General features: G+C 35.9%; 2 protein-coding genes across 3 annotated transcripts; one reads left to right on the forward strand and one right to left on the reverse strand.

Annotated features, from left to right (window-relative positions):
* The first annotated feature begins 1,843 nt into the window (after positions 1 to 1,843).
* On the forward strand, positions 1,844 to 13,120 carry LOC104111558 (uncharacterized). Its single transcript, XM_009621281.4, has 18 exons — positions 1,844 to 2,240; positions 3,316 to 3,385; positions 3,683 to 4,312; positions 4,413 to 4,604; positions 4,721 to 4,834; positions 5,933 to 5,991; positions 6,227 to 6,293; positions 6,447 to 6,498; positions 6,609 to 6,701; positions 6,885 to 6,968; positions 7,106 to 7,530; positions 9,421 to 9,482; positions 10,305 to 10,374; positions 11,080 to 11,160; positions 11,257 to 11,358; positions 11,568 to 11,692; positions 11,939 to 12,059; positions 12,760 to 13,120. Exons 1-18 carry the CDS (start codon positions 2,179 to 2,181, stop codon positions 12,808 to 12,810), a joined length of 2,460 nt encoding a protein of 819 aa, XP_009619576.1. The 5' UTR covers positions 1,844 to 2,178; the 3' UTR covers positions 12,811 to 13,120.
* A 745-nt stretch (positions 13,121 to 13,865) lies between these two features.
* Positions 13,866 to 20,804, reverse strand: LOC104111557 (protein TONNEAU 1a-like). Of its 2 annotated transcripts, none has more exons than XR_689740.4 (8): positions 20,577 to 20,804; positions 19,777 to 19,909; positions 17,301 to 17,389; positions 17,074 to 17,196; positions 16,745 to 16,875; positions 16,637 to 16,662; positions 16,381 to 16,533; positions 13,866 to 14,052 (listed from the first exon to the last, which is right to left on the reverse strand). XR_689740.4 is itself a non-coding variant. In XM_009621280.4 (8 exons), the coding sequence occupies exons 1-8, from the start codon at positions 20,661 to 20,663 to the stop codon at positions 14,007 to 14,009; spliced, it is 792 nt and encodes a 263-aa protein (XP_009619575.1). In that variant the 5' UTR covers positions 20,664 to 20,803; the 3' UTR covers positions 13,866 to 14,006. The 2 variants fall into 2 exon arrangements, 1 of the variants encoding a protein (XP_009619575.1); XM_009621280.4 differs by having other exon boundaries at positions 16,381 to 16,537; positions 20,577 to 20,803.
* Positions 20,805 to 21,940: the final 1,136 nt, after the last annotated feature.

A 21,940-nucleotide genomic window follows, 5' to 3' on the forward strand; every position in this document is an offset into this window, starting at 1 on the left:
CTATACACTTATGAAACATGCGGTGTTCATGGTTGAAACGAACACAACAATGAGAACCAAAGACGGTTAAAGGTTGATTGTGTGGCTTATGGTTGTCTAGGTATACACCAAAGTTCGACGGTTCAAAAATATCAAATCTACCGATTGACCGAGTATATCCGACATAAGTTCACTACGGAAAGTTCAAAGGGAAACTTACTTATCCAGATGCGATTAATCATTGCTTGCGAATCATACTGTTTTCATGCATATTTCTGTGATATAGCCATTCCTCATTTATGTGGGGATTGTTGGCTTTAAACTTGGTTTAGCTTAAAATAGAGTGAATGAGAAATTAAGGAAAAAATAAAATATTTAAATTTTTCTCTTTGACAAAGGGACATTGTCCTACATTGGAGAAGAAAAAGAGTTTTGATGGGTATATATATAATTGCTGTTCTTCTAGCTCTTAAAGAGTTGAGAAGAAGGCAAGTCTCGCGCCGTCGTCGCTCGCTCGCTCGCTCGGCTTGACTTCGGATTTGAATTTGGTCAAATGATCTGATTGATTGATTAATTTTTTGGACCAAATTTATTTGTTAATATTAAGATTAACGTAATATTATTTTAATCCAAAGTAGCCATTTTTGTAGCAGTAAATTAATTTTCCTCCACGTTTGATTTTTTCGTTTTATTTTGCGTAAATAGCCATTTACGTAATGACTGTTTTTACGCAAACAATCATCATGAAGAGTTGCACCTCTTCATTTGAACCCAACCTATTGGCTATAAATAGCAGGCCATTTTCTCAGATTTTCCTTATGAAATTCTGAATTCTCCTTCTTTCTTCTGCATTGTTTTAACTAGAAAATAAAGCAACAGTAAGTGTAATTTGCTACCAATCATTATGTTCGCTGAAACACTAGGGTTTGAAGTACCACTACACCAATGTGTAATCCATTTTATCCTGGGAGGAAATAGTCCACAACCTCGGAGTACTAGGAGGGGACTAAGTTCCTTAAGAAAACACTGTGAATTCAGTGGACTTGGATTAAATTCTGTTTATTTTATATTTCTGTTTTTACGTTATTTTATTTCTAGAATTACTCTGCAAATATAGATTACTAACAGTCCGCGCATGTGAAAAGGAGATGTACAGATGCACCAGTAAGTAAGTGTGAGAGGTTGGCCTTGGTGGGTCTAAAAAGAGGTAGAGGTAGGCCTAAGAAGTGTCGAGGAGAGGTGATTTGGCATGACAAGGCATAACTTCAGCTTAGCGATAACATGACCCTTGATAGGTAGAAGATTAGTAGGTTGTCGAGCTTATCTTTTTTCTATACCAGTAGATTTAATACTATTCTCGTATTTTCTTATCCTTAGATTTTTACTACTACATGTGTTCTTTTGCTTCGATTATCTTATTATCTTGACATTGTTATTTTTTTTTTTGCATGGCTTCTCTATTACTGCATTTCTTTTTCAATATTATTGTGACTATGTTTATTCTTGAGCCAAGTGTCTGTTGAAAACAATCCCTTTACATTCACAAGGCATGAATAATATTTATATATACACTATCCTTCTTAAATTTCACTAGTGAAATTATACTGTTATTATTAAATATAACGAATTCGAATTAATGGGGTTGCAATACGAACACTAATAACGGGCGTAAAACAAATAAATAGGAGTGCTACATAGTATATTCTACGTAAAATAAAGAGAGAAAAAGGAAAAGAGTTAGATTCTTACTTTCGGTAAAAAGTCTCCTACTTTCGAAATGATAAAATTTTGGTCCCCTCGGCCTCATCGATAAATAGAAAAAGTAAAGAAAATTTTGGGAGTTTGGACAAAAGACATGGGCCAGCCACTGGCCCTGTAATTTTTACCTGATCCAAAGCACACTTCCCCTGAAATCTCTCAACACTGAAATCTTTCCTCCTTTTCCTCACTTTCACTCATAAAATTCACTCTGACGCTAAACTCGCTCTTCCATGTGAATGCCACGTGTCCTCCCTCATACATTGAGTAGAATGCTAGTCACCGACTTAACTATATGAAACTGCATTTTGAAGTGTTTAACTTAATCTTTGAAAAAATGGAAGAAAAAGCCTTGAAATTTATTTGAAAGTCAGAAATAGGAAAGAAATTCAAATCAGAATCAACGGATTTTGGCCAAGTGTTTGATACTGTTTACCGACAATGAAGGCGAGTGCAGAAACAGCTGTGTTGAATCCTTGCATCATTTCAATCGACCACAAGAGGTACTATCTATTCTCTGCCTTCCACGTGTCCCTTTCACATTGTATTCTATTTTGTGAACTATTCCTCTCTGTTTGATTCTAGATTATATACTTCGCCGAAAAAATAATATAGAAAATAGATGATATTAAGTGCTCTAGTATTCAGATGAACTTATTTCGATTTTTACATGATTAGTAAGATTCTACTCACTGTTTTGATATGATTTAGTTCCAAGTGAGTATATTGGTAAGTACGGTTAAGATTTGAGGTGTTGAGTAGCTATTAAAAACTGAGCTTTTTGTCGAAAACTTGTTTTCTAATGTAATCAGTGATTTTAGTAGCTGACAGCTGGTAAACAATGAAAAAAGTAGAGTGGATAGAGTTATTGGATGGATGCTATGTATAAGGTTGAATAGTCGAGAGGCGTGCACGAGGAAAAATAAAAGCAAAAGTAGAGCAGTAAAGAGATGTGCTTCGAACTTGGTTTGCATTTCTTGATGGTTAGAATGGCTCTTCACATTTTTTCCCGTTAATGCACTTAATTTGTGACTCATCTAGGCCACATTGGGAGTGTAGTGCATTTGACAAGTAACTGCGTTTTAACATGAACGAATATCTTTAAGTATTTGGTAAATGCTTAGAAGTTTCTTTAATTTGTACCAGAAGTTCCGCCATAATTACATTTGGCAAAAGCTCAAGCTTGGAATTTATGGAACTGCTTCAAGGCCTAAAGTTTGTCCTTCAATTCAAAAATAATTTGCTCCACCGTCAAATCAAAGCATAAATTTTTTGTATGAGGTCATATGTAAATATTAAACACTAAAAATGCTTTACAAAGTAATTATACTGAACTCTTGGTGAAATGTTATTTGAAATTTTTCAAAGTGTTTCTTTTAAACATACTGCTTTAATAGGCAGTTACTGTGTTCAATTAGCTCAGGTTGTCTTATTTTGATTTTTATAATGCTCAGTCATGCAGAAGAAATATCTAAATTAATGTGGTTTCTGGAAACTTCTGCTCATAAAGATTTTGTTTTAGTAAAACTTTCTCCTTAAAAGTTTTTGACTAATACATATAAGTACTAACATGGACAGGGATGCTTATGGGTTCTCTGTGCGGCCTCAGCATGTACAAAGATATCATGAATATGCAAATATCTACAAGGTATTATCTTCTCATGATTACAGGTTTACTAATTAGTATCCTGTTTATTGGTGAGGAAGTTTGTGTAAAGAAGAGAGAAGGAACAGAAGAAAGAGGAGCATTAAACTAGAAGAATTTCCGTCTAATTAGTTAGTTACATAAGAAGCATCAAAAACCAGCTGTATCACGTTGAGAACAGCTTCCTTCTATTGTACTTCTACCAAATTTCTCAGCAACCATTCCCATGTAGAAACTTTTCTTTGATTGTCTTAATTTAAATACTTTCTCTGATTGTGTCAACTGTTTCGTTGTTTTAAGGAAGAAGAGGAAGAGAGGTCGGATAGGTGGACAGACTTTTTGGAACGGCAGGCAGAGCCTGCTCAGTTGGCCATAAATGGGGTGTCTGCAGACGGCAACTCCGGCAAGCCTGGTACTGAATCATCCATGCAGGATGCAAGCTCCTTTTTGCAGAATGCAGATGAAACCAATAACCAAACTGATGAAAAGCATCGTTCTGAGGGTCATCTTGAAGGTGCAAGAAAGAAGGATGATACAATAACCTCAGTTGAGAGGAAAACTCATCAGGCCCAAATATGGTCGGAGATTAGACCAACTCTACGTGCCATTGAGGATATAATGAGCATTCGTGTAAAAAAGATGGAAACTTTGGCCAAAAACGAGCAAGACCGTGGTCTGCAGGAGCATCTTCCTGCAATTGAAGAGGCTAGAGCCACAAAAGGAGAATCTGAAGAGGACTCGGACGACGAGTTTTATGATTTAGCAAGATCAGAATCTTTCGACAGATCTGAACTGGATTCCATGCAAGATGTTCCTCTAAATGAAAATAATAGCCATTTGGCTACTAAGGATCATGAGTCTTTACCTCCTTGGAAAGAAGAATTGGAGTGTCTTGTTCATGGTGGAGTACCCATGGCTCTCAGGGGAGAGGTTAGATAGAATGCTCAAACTTTTCTTATGCTGTTGCTCTTTAAGTCATCTGAGTTCATGCATTAGCTTTGTTTATGTAATGCTGATACTTGAATCACAGCTTTGGCAAGCCTTTGTGGGCATGAAGGCACGCCGAGTGGAGACCTATTACCAGGATTTGCTTGCTTTAGGCACTAAATCTGGTAATGATGCAGAGTGTAAAAATATTGTACCAAAGAGTAATGGAAGTTGTGTGGACCCAAGCATAGATACTGTATGTCTTCCTGAAAAATGGAGAGGGCAAATTGAAAAGGTCATTGAGCATGCTACTTATCAACTCCTTTTTCAGTACCGTCTACATGAAGGCAGATTGAAAAGGTCATTGAACATCCATTTTGGCTTCAATCTTGTCTTGTATCTTTCATGCAGGATCTACCACGAACATTTCCTGGACATCCTGCTCTAGATGAGGATGGAAGAAATGCTTTAAGACGTTTACTTACTGCCTATGCTCGGCATAATCCCTTTGTTGGCTATTGCCAGGTAATTCTGTTGTTGTTGGTCTCTTACTTTCTTTTCTTTTGGGGGGGGGGGGGGGGGAATAATTATGTTTGCTTTGATGTTTGACATTTGGATTGACCATGTGGCCGTAGGAATTGGCAAATCAAACATCATGAACTGGTTATCGATTTAATTTTGGCGTTTGTTGTGCTTATTTAGAGAGCTAGAAATAACTAGTGCGAAGTTTTTGTTCAAAATATGTTTTGAGAGGACGTAATATAGTTGCTGAAGTTTGAAATACCGCCCAAAGCATCCTTTGTCTTCAGTTGCTAGATTACAGCTTCCAACTTTTGATTGAAATTTATGTATTACAGTGTTGTTTATGTATTTCTTTGAAATCTGCTTGCAAAGTTGTCTGCAATCATTTAAGCAAAATTAAAATGTGTTTAGAAAGCACCATATAAAAAGTGTTTTTACAGTGTTACTGTATAAATTTTCAAATGACAGCCGCCCCCAATTGGAGTTTCTGAGAGTTAGTAATAGTTGTAGCCTGAAAGAAATGCTTTCCACATTCTTTTGAATGCCTATTATTATCTAACACGGTACCAAAAGATCATATAAGAAAGTTTTGAAAACTTTTTTTCAAAAAATTTCGGATGAGCAAGATAGAATGAAGATATATAAAGGGGCAAATTTTTCAAAATTGGAGATAAGGAAAAGATGAAATTTAGGATGAGCGAATGATAAAATTTGCTACATAGTTCTAAATTCCTCTTTTTTCCATTCACGTGCAATTTAAATGGTTAAGCCACAAATTTTTATTTTTCAGCTTCAGGTTCTCCATCAAGTACTTCTCTATTATTTGATTTCTGTTGGTCATAAGAAGTGTTGTAGACGCGGTTTTCTTTCTTCAGTGTCAAAATGTCTAATATTTCGTTGAATTTCGTTATTTGGGAATTTTACCAAGTTGTTTTTTTATTCTCTATTGCTTCTGAAAATGATTGTAAACATGGTGATATATTTCCAGTTCTGTATGAAGGTGTTGATTCTTTCAACTTGTGGTTCACCCGTCTGGTCACTACGCAAGTCTTCTTTTCGTTCTAAGTTACATTGCTCAGTTTTGCTCATCTAATAATGCAGGCCATGAATTTTTTTGCTGGTTTGCTATTGCTTCTGATGCCTGAGGAAAACGCCTTTTGGTATGTTTTGAACTTTATCTACATCTTGTTCTTCCAGATGGATATGTCTTCATTTATGTTCTAAAATAAAGTTGCTGCTATTGGTTTATTTGAAATTGCAATTCAGAGTTGGAACAGCTTTAGTCTTCTTTAATACCTTGCACTTTAAGAGTTAGTTTGGTCTGAAGTGCTAAATGTGTGTCTGTATATTTGGTCAGTCTGGCTTAGTTAAATAAATATGTTGTTAAACTTACAGGACTTTAGTGGGGATTCTAGATGACTATTTTGATGGCTATTACTCAGAAGAGATGCTAGAGTCTCAGGTAACAAACAAGTTTTGCTTCTACTAGCTGTAGTTCACTATTTCATCTGCTAACAATTACTTTTCCCCTTCATTTGTTTGACACGAATAAATTGCATTGTGAGAAATATGAAGATATCAACAGTTTTTTATTTGCTACATTGTCTCTTATCAGGTTGACCAACTTGTTCTTGAGGTGTTGGTGCGGGAGAAATTTCCGAAGTTGGGTATATCTCTTGTTCCCACTTCTTTAATTCAAGCTCCTTCTCCAGATCTTTACTGATTATATTGCTTCCCATATGTTTTGACTTCCTTCCCCATTGATGCATCTGCGCAGTTAATCATCTTGATTACCTGGGAGTGCAGGTAGCATGGGTTACTGGACCATGGTTCCTCTCCATATTTATGAACATGCTTCCATGGGAAAGTGGTCAGTTGTTTTTATCTCATCTTGAAATGTCTGATCTGTAGTATGGCTGATACTACATATTTAATTAGGTTTTAAGTTGACGAGATATTAAATTTGACGTCAATTGTCTTAAGCTTATTTTTGGCGCTTGGATTGTCTTACTGGTTGTTTGCTTCCTTTCTCATGAAATTTTCTTGGTTTTAGTCCTTAGGGTCTGGGATGTAATTCTGTTTGAAGGAAATCGAGTGATGTTATTCCGTACTGCACTCGCTTTGATGGAGCTTTATGGTAATTTTTTTAAATTCATGAGAGCTGGAAAGTTTCTAAACATTGTGTTAATGCAAGTTCTTTTCTTCCTTGCCATTGTCGTTCAATTCTCTTGTTTGTGCAGCTCAAAAGTGATATACATATTTGGTCTTGTTCAGGACCTGCATTAGTTACCACAAAAGATGCAGGGGATGCAATTACCCTGCTGCAGTCACTTGCTGGATCCACATTTGATAGCAGTCAATTGGTGCTGACAGCCTGCATGGGCTATCAAAATGTGAATGAAGCTCGATTAGAAGAACTAAGAAACAAGCATCGACCATCTGTGAAGGCTGCGGTTGAAGAAAGGTCCAAAGGACTTCAAGATTGGAGGAATTGTCAGGGTTTATCTTCTAAACTGTGCGGTTTTAAGCATGATCCTGGATCTATAGTTGTCGGAACCACTGAAGCAGATCAGAAAGCTTATGAACTGACAAATAGTGATGCATCTCAGGCAGATACTGGATCTGCTAATGTGGATGAACTTTACACGAGCCTTAATGGTGATGTGGAAATAGCTTCTGCGCCGGATCTCCAAGAGCAGGTAATTTTCTTCCTATGTTATGATCCCATACATATTCTTTCTTTGAAGTCTGTCTTTTTAACTTGCACCCCTCCTGATCATCTTTTATTAATCCTGGTTTACCAGCTTTATCTTCTTGCTGCTTAAATGGGGACTCCAGAATTGATTTCATATGATTATCCGAAATAGCAGAATGTACTGAAATTAGTTTTCTTTCCAGCACAATAGTGTTATTCGTATGGAAATGTGCTTATAAACTGAAACTTGGGTCTATATAAAAAGAGTGAAACTTGGACGGTCATTAATAAAGTAAGGATTGAGTAGTAAGATACTTCTCTCTTTAAGTAAATTTTGTCTGCTTCAAAATGGCTTGGAAGGGAATTGCCTGATAAAGCAGAATTGAAAAGGAGAATGGATAAAACGGGGTGCATAAGTTTTAGTTAATGGGGATATATGCGACTCTTTTTACTTAAAAGTGATCTAGCTTACTAATGTGTAACTAGCTTGCAACACCTTGGTTCCAGGCCTGATGTGGTAAAAATCAATGTTGTTTCTTCTTTTTGAGGATTAGAGGCTGCAGGGGAAGTTTTTTGTTGCAGTTTTATAGCTAAACAATCCCGAGAATTAGGGAAAATACAGAACAAGTAGGAAAAGGAGACAGATTGGGGGTTTCCGTTAAGGGGTAAGGTTTTGTGATGTTCATCGAGAAAGTGAGTTGGTCTCGTGTCCCACTTTCTTTTTATGCGCACAGATAGTTAAAGAAGGCAGTAGAAGTAACTTCTCAAAGATAAGTGTTAAATAAAATATGACCATCAATTTTGTCCAGAACTGTGAAATTAGGTATAGGCTGGTCACATATCTGACTTTTTTGTCCAAATTGTTTGGGTTTTGGAGAAAAGTTACAGTCTACAACATAAAGGCCAAAAAATCCTTAAAGTAATCAAGCTCCATATAATGATCCCTACATTATTATTCACCCTATAAACAATCCATGCATTATAATTCCAGGCATAACTGGTCCATGAACCAAATGACCCTTTTAAGTATTTCTCTTGGGAGTCAGTTACTTTACCTGGAGGGCCTCAATCAGCCTTGTAATAGGATGAGACAATAAACGCCATATAACTCTAATCAGTCTTGTTTACTATGCGAGTGCAATCACATCTTACCTCATCAAAAAAAAAAATATACTATGTGAGTGTAATCATTAACAGATGCCCAATGAATCACTTGTATACCAATCCCATATACGTTTACTCTCAAGTGAATGCTATGTCCACCCTGAAGAATCTTGTGGTACTTAGGTCAATCTACTTAACTAATGAAAGGTGAAATAGTCATTGGCTGGAGTATAGTCTTTTAACTAATGACACTCCAGCATTTTGTTAGGTGATAATTAATGCTCTGCCTTCTCCCGACATAACTTTATTCAAGGTCAAATAGTATTGGCTATACAAAGCAAGAGAATTGCATTGACATCAAACTGGTGACATAATCCAATGTAAGACATGAAGACCCTGCTTGTCAAGAAATTGAAGTGACAGTTCATTTGAGGACATATTTTAGTTGGCTAAGTTAGAAATTTAAGAAAACGCATGTTGTCTAAATTTCTAAAGGTAAAGCACTCACCGGTTTTTCTCCGTCTACTTTCTCCTTTTCATTTTCTTCATTCTTGTTTCCCTCCCCTCCCTATCTCTGTTATCCTTTATTTACCTACTTTCAACTCCAATTACTTCCTTCCTGTCCTTCTTCTGGTTTCATTTTGTTCTGAATATTTAGAAATTTGTGGGAGTAAGTTATCAGTTATTCTGGATATCCTAAAAGTAATATTCCCAATAGCATAACCTATTAGTTCGCAGACAATTCTGACTTACATCTATTTTGCCTACATTACTACATGACCGTTATCAGGTGGTTTGGCTGAAGGCTGAGTTGTCCAAGTTGCTGGAGGAGAAACGATCTGCTGAACTCAGGTGCATATTTTACATGTCCATGCTTCTTTATCTAGTGAGCACAATATTGTGCAGGTTGGCTTTTCTCAAAACTATTCCTGGGAAAGTATGAAGTTCCAGTGTTAGCTCCTTTTCCTTTGTGTTCCGTGTGAATGTACTGATTTTGAAACAGCTAATTATTATACTTTTGGGTAGAATTTCAAAAATTAATGTTTTATGCTACGATCAAGCTGTAAACTATATCTGAAGCCAAATGTTGTTCTTTGGCTGCATCGGCAATGACCTCTTTTTAAGAAAAAGGAGAAAGTAAAAAAAGAACTGACGCCATGTACTCTCCCATTTCTGCCCGTCTAAACCCAGCCTATTATGATTTTCTACCACCTTTTCTCCTTATTCTTGTCCTCCCCCAGCACCATCAAGATTCAGGTATGGAGCAGAGAGACTAAATGATAAGTGGTGGTGCAAATTAAACTATTCAAAATGTAATTAGGTTCAGCTATGGTCTAATGTTTCAAGGACGAGGAAGCTTCTGAAAGGGCAAGTTGATCTCATCCCTGCCAGCCTTTAACTCACTGAAAAAATTACAAAAACTCTATAAAAGAAACGGAAAATCTTGATGTTTGCGGACTGGCAGTTCAATTGTCCATTTAGAGAGCAACCTGTTAAACTGTAGAAGGTTTCATTGAAGTTGCATATTTCTCAGTATCTACTCCAAATCTTATTTGAGAGCTTTCAGAATGAAGAACTCTTGTACCTTTTAGTGTGTATAGAAAGCTAAGGGACCTAGACCTCATATTGATAGGGGAATGATATCTTTTTCCTCTTTTTTTTCCTTGTCCACAGAGCTGAGGAGTTGGAAACAGCATTGATGGAGATGGTCAAGCAGGATAACCGGCGGCAGTTGAGCGCAAGGGTATTTGAGAAGCTTCTTTATAAATGAATTATGTCTTTCTTCAGAGTAGGAAGTTATATCCCCAACTCATTTCCTCCCAAACACCCAAAACAAAGGAAAAAGAACAACCGCGCTTCCAGTCCGTTCCTTCCGGCTTGCATTTTGCTGCCTCTCCTATTCATGGAGCAGGTAAAAGCGGAGCCACCTAACCTTCCAGCTTGCATTTAGCTACCTCTCCTATTCATGGAGCAGGTATAAGCGGAGCCACCTAATAATCTAATTAATGTTAGCCCGGATTCCCTGTCTCTTCTAACATGTATAATCTGCTCCTGCTTACATTGATCTATGGGAGAATGGTGGTTTTATAAGTATGCTCTTGCCTTCAGCAGTATCCCAGGTTGAACTTGACTATGAACAATAAATGCAACTTTTCATACCCGAATATACACCTGAACCACATTCTCGATAAATAACACAATGTGCCATGAATTCTTTTGGCTTACTGTGACTATGTGCTTCCACACATCTATTTCAGTAGACTTGAGGAATTTCTAGATGGTTAGCACAATAGACTCCATCACCATTACCTGCTGTGCATTTGATTATTTGTCGTACTCTGCTACACAAAGTGATGGTTGCTTTTGGCATATATCATCTTCCTTTTCCTGGAAAATTTTGAATTTAACACAATTACATTTGAACATTGGTATTTTCATATGGACTCAGGTTGAGCAATTAGAAAGACAGGTTGCTGAGCTTCGACAGGCACTTGCTGCTAAGCAAGAACAAGAGAATGCCATGCTTCAGGTGACAATTTTCATTACTTGTTTGATGATGTATCGGAACATTATCTCCTAATCCCCCTTTCTTTCAATTTTGGGTTTATTTATTTAATTTTTGTAGGTTTTGATGAGGGTGGAGCAAGAACAGAGGGTAACAGAAGATGCTCGTATATACGCTGAACAAGATGCAGCAGCTCAAAGACATGCCTCTCAAGTGCTACAGGTTTCTTCTTTGATTGAATTTCTTGGTGAAATATTTGGATTTCTAATTCTTTATCTGGGAATTCTTACTCCATCAGATTCTTTGTGTTTCTCTACTCAAGCTTATCTAGTTCATAAGTTCATGCATGATAGGGGAACTTAAATTTGGAAATATGACAGTAGTTGGCTGAAATGTTGAACATCTTGTGTGTCACTGCTGACAACCTGCAGGAAAAGTATGACAAAACCACTGCTTCCCTCGCTGAGATGGAAAAGAGGGTGGTTATGGCAGAAACAATGTTGGAGGCTACCTTGCAGTACCAATCTGGTCAAGATAAAGTACTACCTTCTCCGAGGTATATACCCATACTTACATGTACTACTTTTGTTGCAGTATTAAACACACTATCATATGCCCTGGTAATCATAGTGTTCTTTACTGACACTATTTCATACTTAGTCATTTCCTTGCCACTGAAACTGCTTCATCAGTTGCCAAAGGACAATAACATGCCTATGTAAAGAGTAATAAGAAAAGTATACTACCTTGTTAATGCAAATCTTGTATTTTCTCTAACATGGAAGAACGCGTTTATTTATAGATCCACACAGCAAGATTCATCTCCTGTAGGGGGCAACCTAGATTCATCACAAGAGATACCTGCTAGAAAGATCAGCTTGCTCTCAAGACCGTTTGGACTTGGCTGGCGTGACAGCAGCAAGGTAAGTCCTGTTCTCCAATTTAGGGATGAAATCAATTGATTGGGTCATCACCTTTCTGGCAGTTATTAGACATCACATGTGCACTTGTAAGATTGCTAGACTCCAGCCGTCATGATTTACCTGGAAAGATGACTAGTTCTATTCACTATATTTCTTAGCCTGTCTAACTTGCTAAATGCTGTGACATTATTGCTGGTATTTCACCATCCACAGATATATTGCAAACTGGACATTTCTACTAACATCAATATCCTTTTCTTTCTTTTTTTACTGAACAAAGATGAATATTTTTTTCAAACATCAATTTCAAGCTTTATGCATTCTATTCTCATGCTTTATTACCCAGCTAGATTATTATGTTAAAAGTAATAACTGAATACTAATATGAAATCGTCCCATATGTTTCCCGCTTTCATGTGTAATTATACATGTCAACACATTTGTGCTTACAAAGTGCCAAAGAAATTCGGATGCAAATCTCCTTTTAAACAAGTGGCTAGAAAGATGCAATAGAATATAACTGCAGGTTACCTTACTGAAAAGTTACATAACTTCAGACTTTCAATAGGTGGTTGAAGTTGTAGTATGGCAGTATGGCTTCTGTCTGAAAAATATATCAGCCTTCTTGTTTCTTTGTTCCTTTAACAGTCAAACCATGGTTGGTTCTAATATCTAGTATAAAAATAATTGAGTGAAACAGGGGAAGCCGGCCGAGGAGGTTAATGACACCAACTCTGTGAATGAGGAATGAACGGCCATCTGTTGGAGGAGAAAGTGCAACAGGCCTAAAGATGCAGATTCATGAGACACCAGATGTGGGATAATGGAGGAATAATCTGTCTTCTTTTCTTCCCTTTATCCACTCCCTTGAGGGCATTCGTATAATCTGTTGCTTGTTCATTAAAGGTGACAATAATCGGTAGAATGTAAAGCAAAAGGGACTTTTGATTACTGTATTTGTAAAATCGTTCTCAATTGTATTCTATCTTCAAATGTATAAATCACATTGATGGATACAATACCTTGGGGTAGCAATAAACGGCTGAATAATTATTTTCCTACTAAGGTCTATAATAAATCGACAGTTTCTAGGTTTGTAAGGCAACTAATCCATCTAAAACACGCTTCCTTTGATTAACTAATCATATTTGTGTACACTAAGCTGAAAGTAAAACGAAACAATTAATTGTTCATATTGAGGCCAATATAAAATTGATTCTTTATGATCTTTACCTTTATCACTGATATGTTTCTCTAAAGTTAGAAACTCACTAGATTTTGTCCCATTTGGCGCTTTTTACACATTTGACGCATCAAATACTCGTCCAAAAAACTGTAACACTTAGAAACATTTCTACTCCAAATGGCATGGGAAAAAAAGTTTGACACGAATTAGCAGTCGCGAAGTTAGATTCGAAACCCACGCTACCAGTCCCGGTATTTCGTTAAAGAAGAAGAAAAGAACATCTACCAGTGATTTAAACTAGCAATACTCAAAAAACGGTTACTTTCCAGTTTTCCTACAAGGCAGTAAGCAAGTAGGATTTTACACTTTTTATAAGCCTGCTCAGCAACTGAACTTTTTCTTAGGACTTTCAGTCTCCCTACTGTCAATGAGTCAGACTAAGTGCTACAAATAAAGGTCCATATTAGTTGCTGCAAACAGTAATACCACAGAGAACCAGCTTCTAGTAATCACGCTGGGCATCCAACTCGAGCAACCGTCATATGATAAAAAAAATCTTAAAGCGCCGCTGCTTAGCCACGGGGGGGGGGGGGGGGGATGATAAATGATCCAGGAAAAAAGGAAAGAAAATGAGAAGCTCACACGAATTACAAGCAATATAGTATTTGAATCATACACAGCATACATCAAAACATTGCATTTCTAAGTTAGAAGGATATAATCAATTCCCATCTTGGTGATTTGAAGACCACATATCTCATCTATTCTCCCCTGCTATCATCCTCAGACATGTCATCACCTCTGTGCCTGCAATCCAATTCAACACAAGTTGAGATACCACTCCATTTGCTGGACAGCCGCTCAGGAAGTATGACAAACGACGGAGACATCAATAAAAGGAAAAACTAGAGTATGCAATTTTTTCCAAGAAAATCAGCAGCTTATCATCAGTTCTTGGTCATCGTTTATCACTTCATAACAAAATTTTCTACTCAATCTAATAGCATGGGAGCACTTTTGAAGCATGCAATGTGCTTTTTTCAGATTAATTGGAAATGAAATTTATAATGACGTACAACATGTTCTTAACTATAACAGACCGACATTTTTACCATACGCGCGCACACACACATAGGGTGGAAGAAACTGTGACAAGGGAGACACACTTAGTAACAAGGGCTAATGCTTTTTATCCCATTCGACCATTGGTATATTGATAGGAACCTTGGTGCAGTCAATAAAAGTTATCTTACAAGCCAAGGTAGAACTTTAAGGTCAACTATGCAATGCCTGACAAATGAAGAGACCTCAACCTTCTTATGGAAAAGGACTGACAAGGTGAGAAAGTATCAGCAGTGAACTCGAAGGTGGAAAATTAGAGTATGCAAGTTTTACAAGAACTTCAGCAGATTATCTTGGTCGTCGCTCATCACTGTGATAATTGAACAAATTCCCTCCGTTCATGTAACAAAAACTTCTACTAGGTCAAACAAAATGGGAGCACTTTTCAAGGCAATGTTTTTTGTTTTGGTGTGTGTGTGTTGTTGGGGGGGGGGGGGGGGGTTGTTGTCACACCTCATTTTTTCAAGGATAAGGAGTTTTTCCAATTTAAGTGACATTATTTGAAATTAGATTAATTTATTTTAATTTTTTAGAGTCGCCACTCGGAATTATTTAATTAACGGTGTTCCGAATCACCAAATTTGGAATCCCAATTCAAGGAAGTTTGACTCTATTTATGGTCTGCGAAACACAGAAGACCGGGCAAGGAATTCTGTTAACCCAGGAGAAAGTGTGAGGCACTCCCGGATTACGTGGTTTTAGCACGGTCGCTTAACAAATTACACTCGGCTTAATTGTCTAATTATTACACATTTAAAAACCTATTGTGCATTTTACCTTTTACCGCTTTTAACTATTTACTTTAATCATTTTTGGTATTTTTATGGAATTTATTTGAACAAGTTACGATGTCATACACTTGTCGTTTTATACCCATCGTAAATCACACCACGTGAAACGCACCCGCAATTTACGACATGTTTAATTTATTATTATTTGAAGTTCGGGTCAAGTCGCGTGAACGCGCACTTGAATTTTTTATGTACGTATCATAGCTATGCCACGGAAACCGTACCCATAACCATGATAATTTACTTATTAATCGCACCTAAAGCAACTAGCGCATTTGAATTATTTACCTACTTTGAGATCAATGTGAGGCCTTTGAAGTATGAAAATTATTTTGGGAATCAAGTGTACAAGGCCTAAACTCATAAATTACGGATGTTCATAGAGTTAACACCTTTGATTCAATTAACTGTTGGTTTTGTTTCAAATCACTAATTCGTAATTGGGAGTTACAGTGAAATTTACACATTTGAGTCAATATTTCGAACTCTGCTAATGAGACGAAGAAACACGATGCAATTAATCAATCCAACCAATGATTTTAACAAATTCATATGAGAGAAGTCTTTTTCGTTTGTATTATTTTTTTTTTCAATGGCAAACAATATAGTAATGAACTGTCAATCTTAAATCCATACAAGCTTCAATTGGGTTAGCACCAAGGTCCAATGACCTGAGGTGTCCTGCATATTAACAGCCTAACAGGTGCTACGTGTAAGAGGTTGAGTAAAGCTATGGACCACATGTTGCTACGCTGTCAGGTTGCACACCAATTATGGAGTACAATTATGAACCTGTCTGGTAATGCCTACATTCCCATCCCACCCCACCCCCGAAAACAGAGGCCACACTGACATCATATTTAAGCTGCTTTTACATTGACATCGTCCCATTCATCACGGAAATGTCTATAAATAAGTAGCATAAGCCCTCCCATCAAAAGAACGAAAAGTAGCATAAAACCTACACCACAATCTGACTCTTCTGAAGCTTAAGCTACATAAATGAATTTCACAATAAGCACATTACTAATACTGCCTTAATAGAAGCGATAAGGTTGCCTTTCTTCTAAAAATTTACCCTCCAAGCCAGATTATTTTGATAAGTTGACGAACCCTCCAAGCCAGATCTTAAAACATATGAATTCTTTGGAACTCATGCCAATAGATAATTACATTAAAATCAAATCTGTAATTAAATCCCACTGAAAGTTTAAAGACTGACCTCCATGAAGAGGTAAGGTTCCAAGCTTTTCTGTCCAATTGAAGGTTTTCTAAGGCAGATGAGGCAAGCATTACATCCTGCGGAAGCTCATCATTTTCGTATCTCCAGTTGTATTCATCTTTCCTATATCCAGATATAGATGAACCTGCCCTTCTGTCTAGAATCTCAACAATATCAGAAATTCATGCATTTATCTGGGAATTAATTACCAACAGGAAAACAAAGGGAAAAAAGAAAGATCAGCTAGACTACTTACCAGATGACTGGGCAGCAGGACTTGGCCTGTGGTGTAAAATGGTCCCAAGTCAAATTTAAATTCAAATGACAAGATAAGAGAAGAAGTGATAATGTTTTATATGTTAACCTTCCCAATGGAGGTAAGCCTCCAGCAACTGAAGATGAAGGTTTCCTAATGTTCCTAGCTTCAGTATTGGAAAGAGATCCAGCATCTGGTGCAGTAAATCTCCTTCCAGCCCCCATTGCTTGAGATAAATTCTGCAAAAAAATAAATTTTAGTAACAATACTTACTATAATTCCTAACCACAAACTTGCATATTGACCCACATTGTACCGGAAACTGTTATTTGCAAATACTATATTTAAAAATAGTTTACACATAACAAAATGTAAACAAAAAAAATTTATCATTTGTCGGACTATATTGACATCTAAACTAAAAGGTTTTACCCAACCTCATATTTCAAGAATCCTTCAAGAACATCCAAAAGCAAGGGAGCGCTATCACCATTCCTGTTAAGATCATATCCATTCTTGCTGCTAAATTCTTTTAGCTCAGATTTCCATGAATCCTTTGGCTACACAATCACATAACGGGTCCTTCATAAGTAGAACAAGATACTGACAAGATTTTGCAAAGAACGGTATATATTCACTCTGGGAGAACCCTGTACATGATTACCAAATTACACTCTGGCAAATAAACTTTAAGTGAATGGTTTAATTGAGCCCAATCCAAATATTCACATATAAGTGCAGTTAGTAGCCTTCCTGCACATCAAGAGAGGGGAAAAACAAAAGTTAATACGAACAAGCAAAGTGATCTACTGTAGGAGGATGTATCAAATTTTAACACTTCTTAGAGCTAAAACACATCAATGTTGATGCATTGATCATTAGACAAACAGAGTGCAATAACAGGTATATTATCATCACAATTAGATTCCGATAAGACATGTCTAGGTACCTTCGGAAAATTCTAAGGTAACAAGAAAAGTTTTTAATTTGAAGGGTATATCCCTCAAAATTTAGTATTTGTAAACTAAGTCGCTTTATGCTTTTTGTAAATCACATGTGAAGAGGCATATCCATGAAACTTAATATCTTTATTCTAGAGAGGATTCTTTCTCTTTAAAGTTAAATTTTCTAGAATTCTTGTCAAAATGAGGACTACTTCCAGCAAAAGAATTTGCATTTAGATAGCTGTATCATATATTAATTTTTGTAATGGAATTGATCTGATGTATGAGAAGCAAAAGCCATTATGTTTCTCCCCTTCATATCTTTATTTTTATTATTTGTATACAAGTAAGGTCTAACCAAAACCTTCCACATTGATAGATTTTAGTTCAAAAAGAAAATCATAATACAATAAATAGTAGGCATGACTAAAAAGGGATAAGGAGGCCATAAAGGAAATAGACATTTCCTAACTCAATCCCAAAAGGTTGCTCATGAGATGAGGATTGTCAAAACAATATAACAAAAATCCATTCCTCAACCAATGTGAGACACTCTAACACCCCCTTGCACTTCCAGGCCCCAGCTAGATCTTTGGAGCATGGACAATATAATTGGTTGGAAAGGCCATTTGAAGAAGAGGAAGAGGTACTGGAAATTATCAAGTCTAGTGCACCTAATAAAGCATATGGACCAGATGGCTTTACTATGGCATTCTATCAAAAGGCATGGAGTAATAAAGAATGACATTCTGGGAGCACTTGAATCTTCCATCAGAATGGGCAGACGATCAGAAGCTGTAATGCCACATTTATTGCTTTAATACCGAAGAAAGAAGGTGTATTAAAATTGAAGGATTTCAGGCCTCTTAGTTTGATTAGTAGCATTTACAATATAGCTGCCAAAGCTCTAGCTGAAAGATTGAAGAAAGTGACCAGCAAATTTTTTGTGGATATCAGAACGCATTCATTCAGGGAAGACAGATAACTGATGCTGCCCTCATAGCCAATGAAGTTTTGGGTTGGGGACTGAAAAAAAAGGAGAAAAAAGGATCCTTTGCAAATTGGATGTAGAAAAGACTTTTGACCATTTAAATTGATCCTTCCTATTGCAGGTACTACAAAAAGATAGGTTTTATAAAATTGGTTTTCAAGTTTATAAAATTCTAAAACCAAAACAAACTTGAAAAGAATAGATTAAAGAGAGAGAGAAAACTTAATGAAGCATAAAGAAGAAATATGCATGCGTGGAAGCAGCAAGCATTGAGGAAAAAGCTCTTGCTTTGTAGTTTACACTTTGCAGACCAAGGCCAAAGAGTATTTGTTTCTAAACAACAAAGAGAAGGGATTATGAAATTAGAAAAAGCCTTTTGACTTTTGAGTTCTTTTACTTTGAAAATTTACTATGAGTTAACTTCTGAGTATTATCATACTAAAAAGGGGAATTATTAAGCAATTTTGGCTCCAATTTGGAAATGTTATCTAGGCACGCCCAAAAAGTTGGGACTTACGCCTAAGCGAATGCCCGGAGGGTTGGGACTTATGTTGCAAGATACTTCTGCCACGCTAGTATGCCTGGGTGCGTTTTTACCCCCGGGGCTCTCGGCGGGACTCGTTCAGAAAACGCCTTTTAAGATACAAATGCAGAGTTCAAGTACATGCTTAACTTTGCTGATAGATGACACTCTCTAGGACTTTCGCTAAGACTTATTTAATATAAAAGTACTGGAAATTGATTTTGGGGATGGTACTTTGTAGTTTGTTTTAGATATCTTATTTCATCACAACTTACAAACTAAGTCAGTTTGAAACAGGAAAATAATATCATGCTTCACAAAACAAGGATCCAAAAGCCAAATCATGAATTATTGAAAAAAAGGTGTAGCCATCTGCAAGCAAGATATAGACTTATCATGCGGGAGGTTCACAGCACTAGATCCTAAAACAGATATTCAGATTGAACTCCCAAGTCCTAAAAAGTACTGATGGAGGTTGCGCAACCAAAGGTCAATAGATTGAAACTTTTAGCCAGCGGTCTGCTGCAGTACTTAAGAAGAACTCAGCTTTCTGATATATTACTAAAATCAGATAGAATTCTTCTAGACAAGATAAGTATGTTTTACCTTCCATCTTTAATACAAACATTGGCAAGGATTTATAAGCAGAAGAATGACAAAAGGACAAAAACATTAAAATGACCTGAAGGCGAATTATGGAGTTGTTTTGCCTGATCATTGCAGCTACCCAATAGTGCAGGGGCCAAGCCTTCATCCTTCTCAATTACCTTATCCTCCTCTTCAATTGCCTCGAAAACACTCGCTCTAAGTTCGGCCTAAGAAACGTCACACCGTAAAATATGTAAAATTGTAAAATTATCTCATAGGGTATGCAATCTACAACAACAAAAAAAAAAAGAATGATCCAACTCAAAGGAAGGGAAGCAAATGTGACATAACAATTAGAGATCATCAGTTTTTAGTTTTTCGCTACAATTCTCAAGCATTAAAAATCCAACCTGGTACACATTCACTTTCAGCCTTTTTCTAACTCTATTTCCTCTTTCTTTTTTCGTACATAAAAGAATTGTCTCTTGTCATCTTCTTGAGCCGAGCCTATCGGAAACAAACTCTCTATCCCAAGGGTAAGGGTAAGGTCTGTATACACACTATACTGGGTTGTTGTTGTTGTTGTAGTTGTTGTACATAAAAGAATTAGTGCGATGCGAGTGGAAAAATGAGTTGAATATCTTTATCTTGTAAGCATGAAATTTGATATTTCTATAAGCTGCTGTTACAGTCATTCCAAAAGTTCATAGATAATTCTCACTACCCATGAATTTTATTTTATAAATAAAGAGTCTTGTAAAGCATGGATAGATAACTACCAGATCGGATCCTAGCATCATTTTAGGTCAAGTAAAGGAGAAATTAGAAGAGAATACATTTTTTTTTTAAAAAAAGGAAAATGCAGAGGAGAAAAAGGGGTAAATAGTAAATTACTCGGATCTTGGCAAGGACGCCTTTCTTCTCTAGGGTTCGAGTGACTAGGGTTTTGAGGTCCATCATTTCTCTTGTGTAATCGTCCATTTCTGAAGATACTGAAATTCTTCTCCACTTTCGGGTTCTACAGTCTGCTAAGAGTAATGTTGCTCTTTTCTAAGGGAAGGCCTATGCGCTTTGCCCCGTCTCTGCCGATTTAAGCCAAATTTTGGTTTGTTTCGACAAAATTGGTTAAAATTGAATCCGCCATGGTTTACATTTTAAGTTTAATAGCCTGTTTGGTAATTTTTTTTTTTTTTTTGCCTAAAGTATTTTTTTTTTTTTAAGCTGAAAGTATTTTTTTAAAAAAATTAAGGTGTTTGGCCAAACTTTTAAAAGTAAAAAAAAAATTCTTCCCAAAAGTACTTTTCTGAGTTTAAGAAAAATATATGTAGAATTATTTTTTTAAAAACTTGTCCAAATACTAATTGCCGCTCAAAAGTGATTTTCAAATTAATTAGCCAAATACAAACCATTTTTCATTAAAGTACATTTTTGAAAAACACTTTTAAAAATTTCAAAGTAAGCTGATTTTAGAAACTTGATCAAACATGCTATAAATTATAAGCACATATATTGTTAACAAATACTCCTTGCGATTCATTTTAATTGTTGTGGTTACTAAAAATAATTGGTCCAAAATACTTATTATTTTAGAAAATTAAGATTAAAATTATTATTTCCTTTTCATTTTGTCTTTAATATTAATTATTCTTGAACGTAAAAAGTATTAATTATATAGCATAAAAAAATTAAATGTGGAGAGTAAATAAGGGTATAACAATCTAAATGCCCTTTTTATTAATAAAAGGAGAGAAATATGACAACTAAAATGGACCGGAGAAAGTAATTTGATTCTATAAATATTTTTCTATTGTATAAAACATAAACTCATATTTTTTACAACAATGGAGAATAGTGTGAAAATCAAACTTTAGAAACTTGAAAGAGAAAGAATAAGTTAATCATATCTCTTTTTTCACTTTATATGACATTATTATTATTTGAGAAGTCAAATAACTTTTTCTTACTACAACTTTTTCATAAATTATTTAAACATTCTTAAAATGTTACCATTTTAAATATATTTTTATGTAGCTTCTTATTATCTACTTTTTATTTTAAGAATTGTGAAATCAATGTCCTAATTAAGAGCGGAAATTAGAAGGTCTGGCCGTGGTATGTTGAACACATTCACTCTTTTCTGAAACAGAGTAAAATTTTGAATGATTAACGTATGCATTAATATTATATTTTAACGTATGAAGAGTCATAATTAGGTAAGTACTTTTAATTTGAGATTTTTAAACTGTAAACATTAGGAA

This window comes from Nicotiana tomentosiformis, chromosome 4 (assembly GCF_000390325.3).
Source record: "Nicotiana tomentosiformis chromosome 4, ASM39032v3, whole genome shotgun sequence".
NCBI lineage: Eukaryota > Viridiplantae > Streptophyta > Magnoliopsida > Solanales > Solanaceae > Nicotiana > Nicotiana tomentosiformis.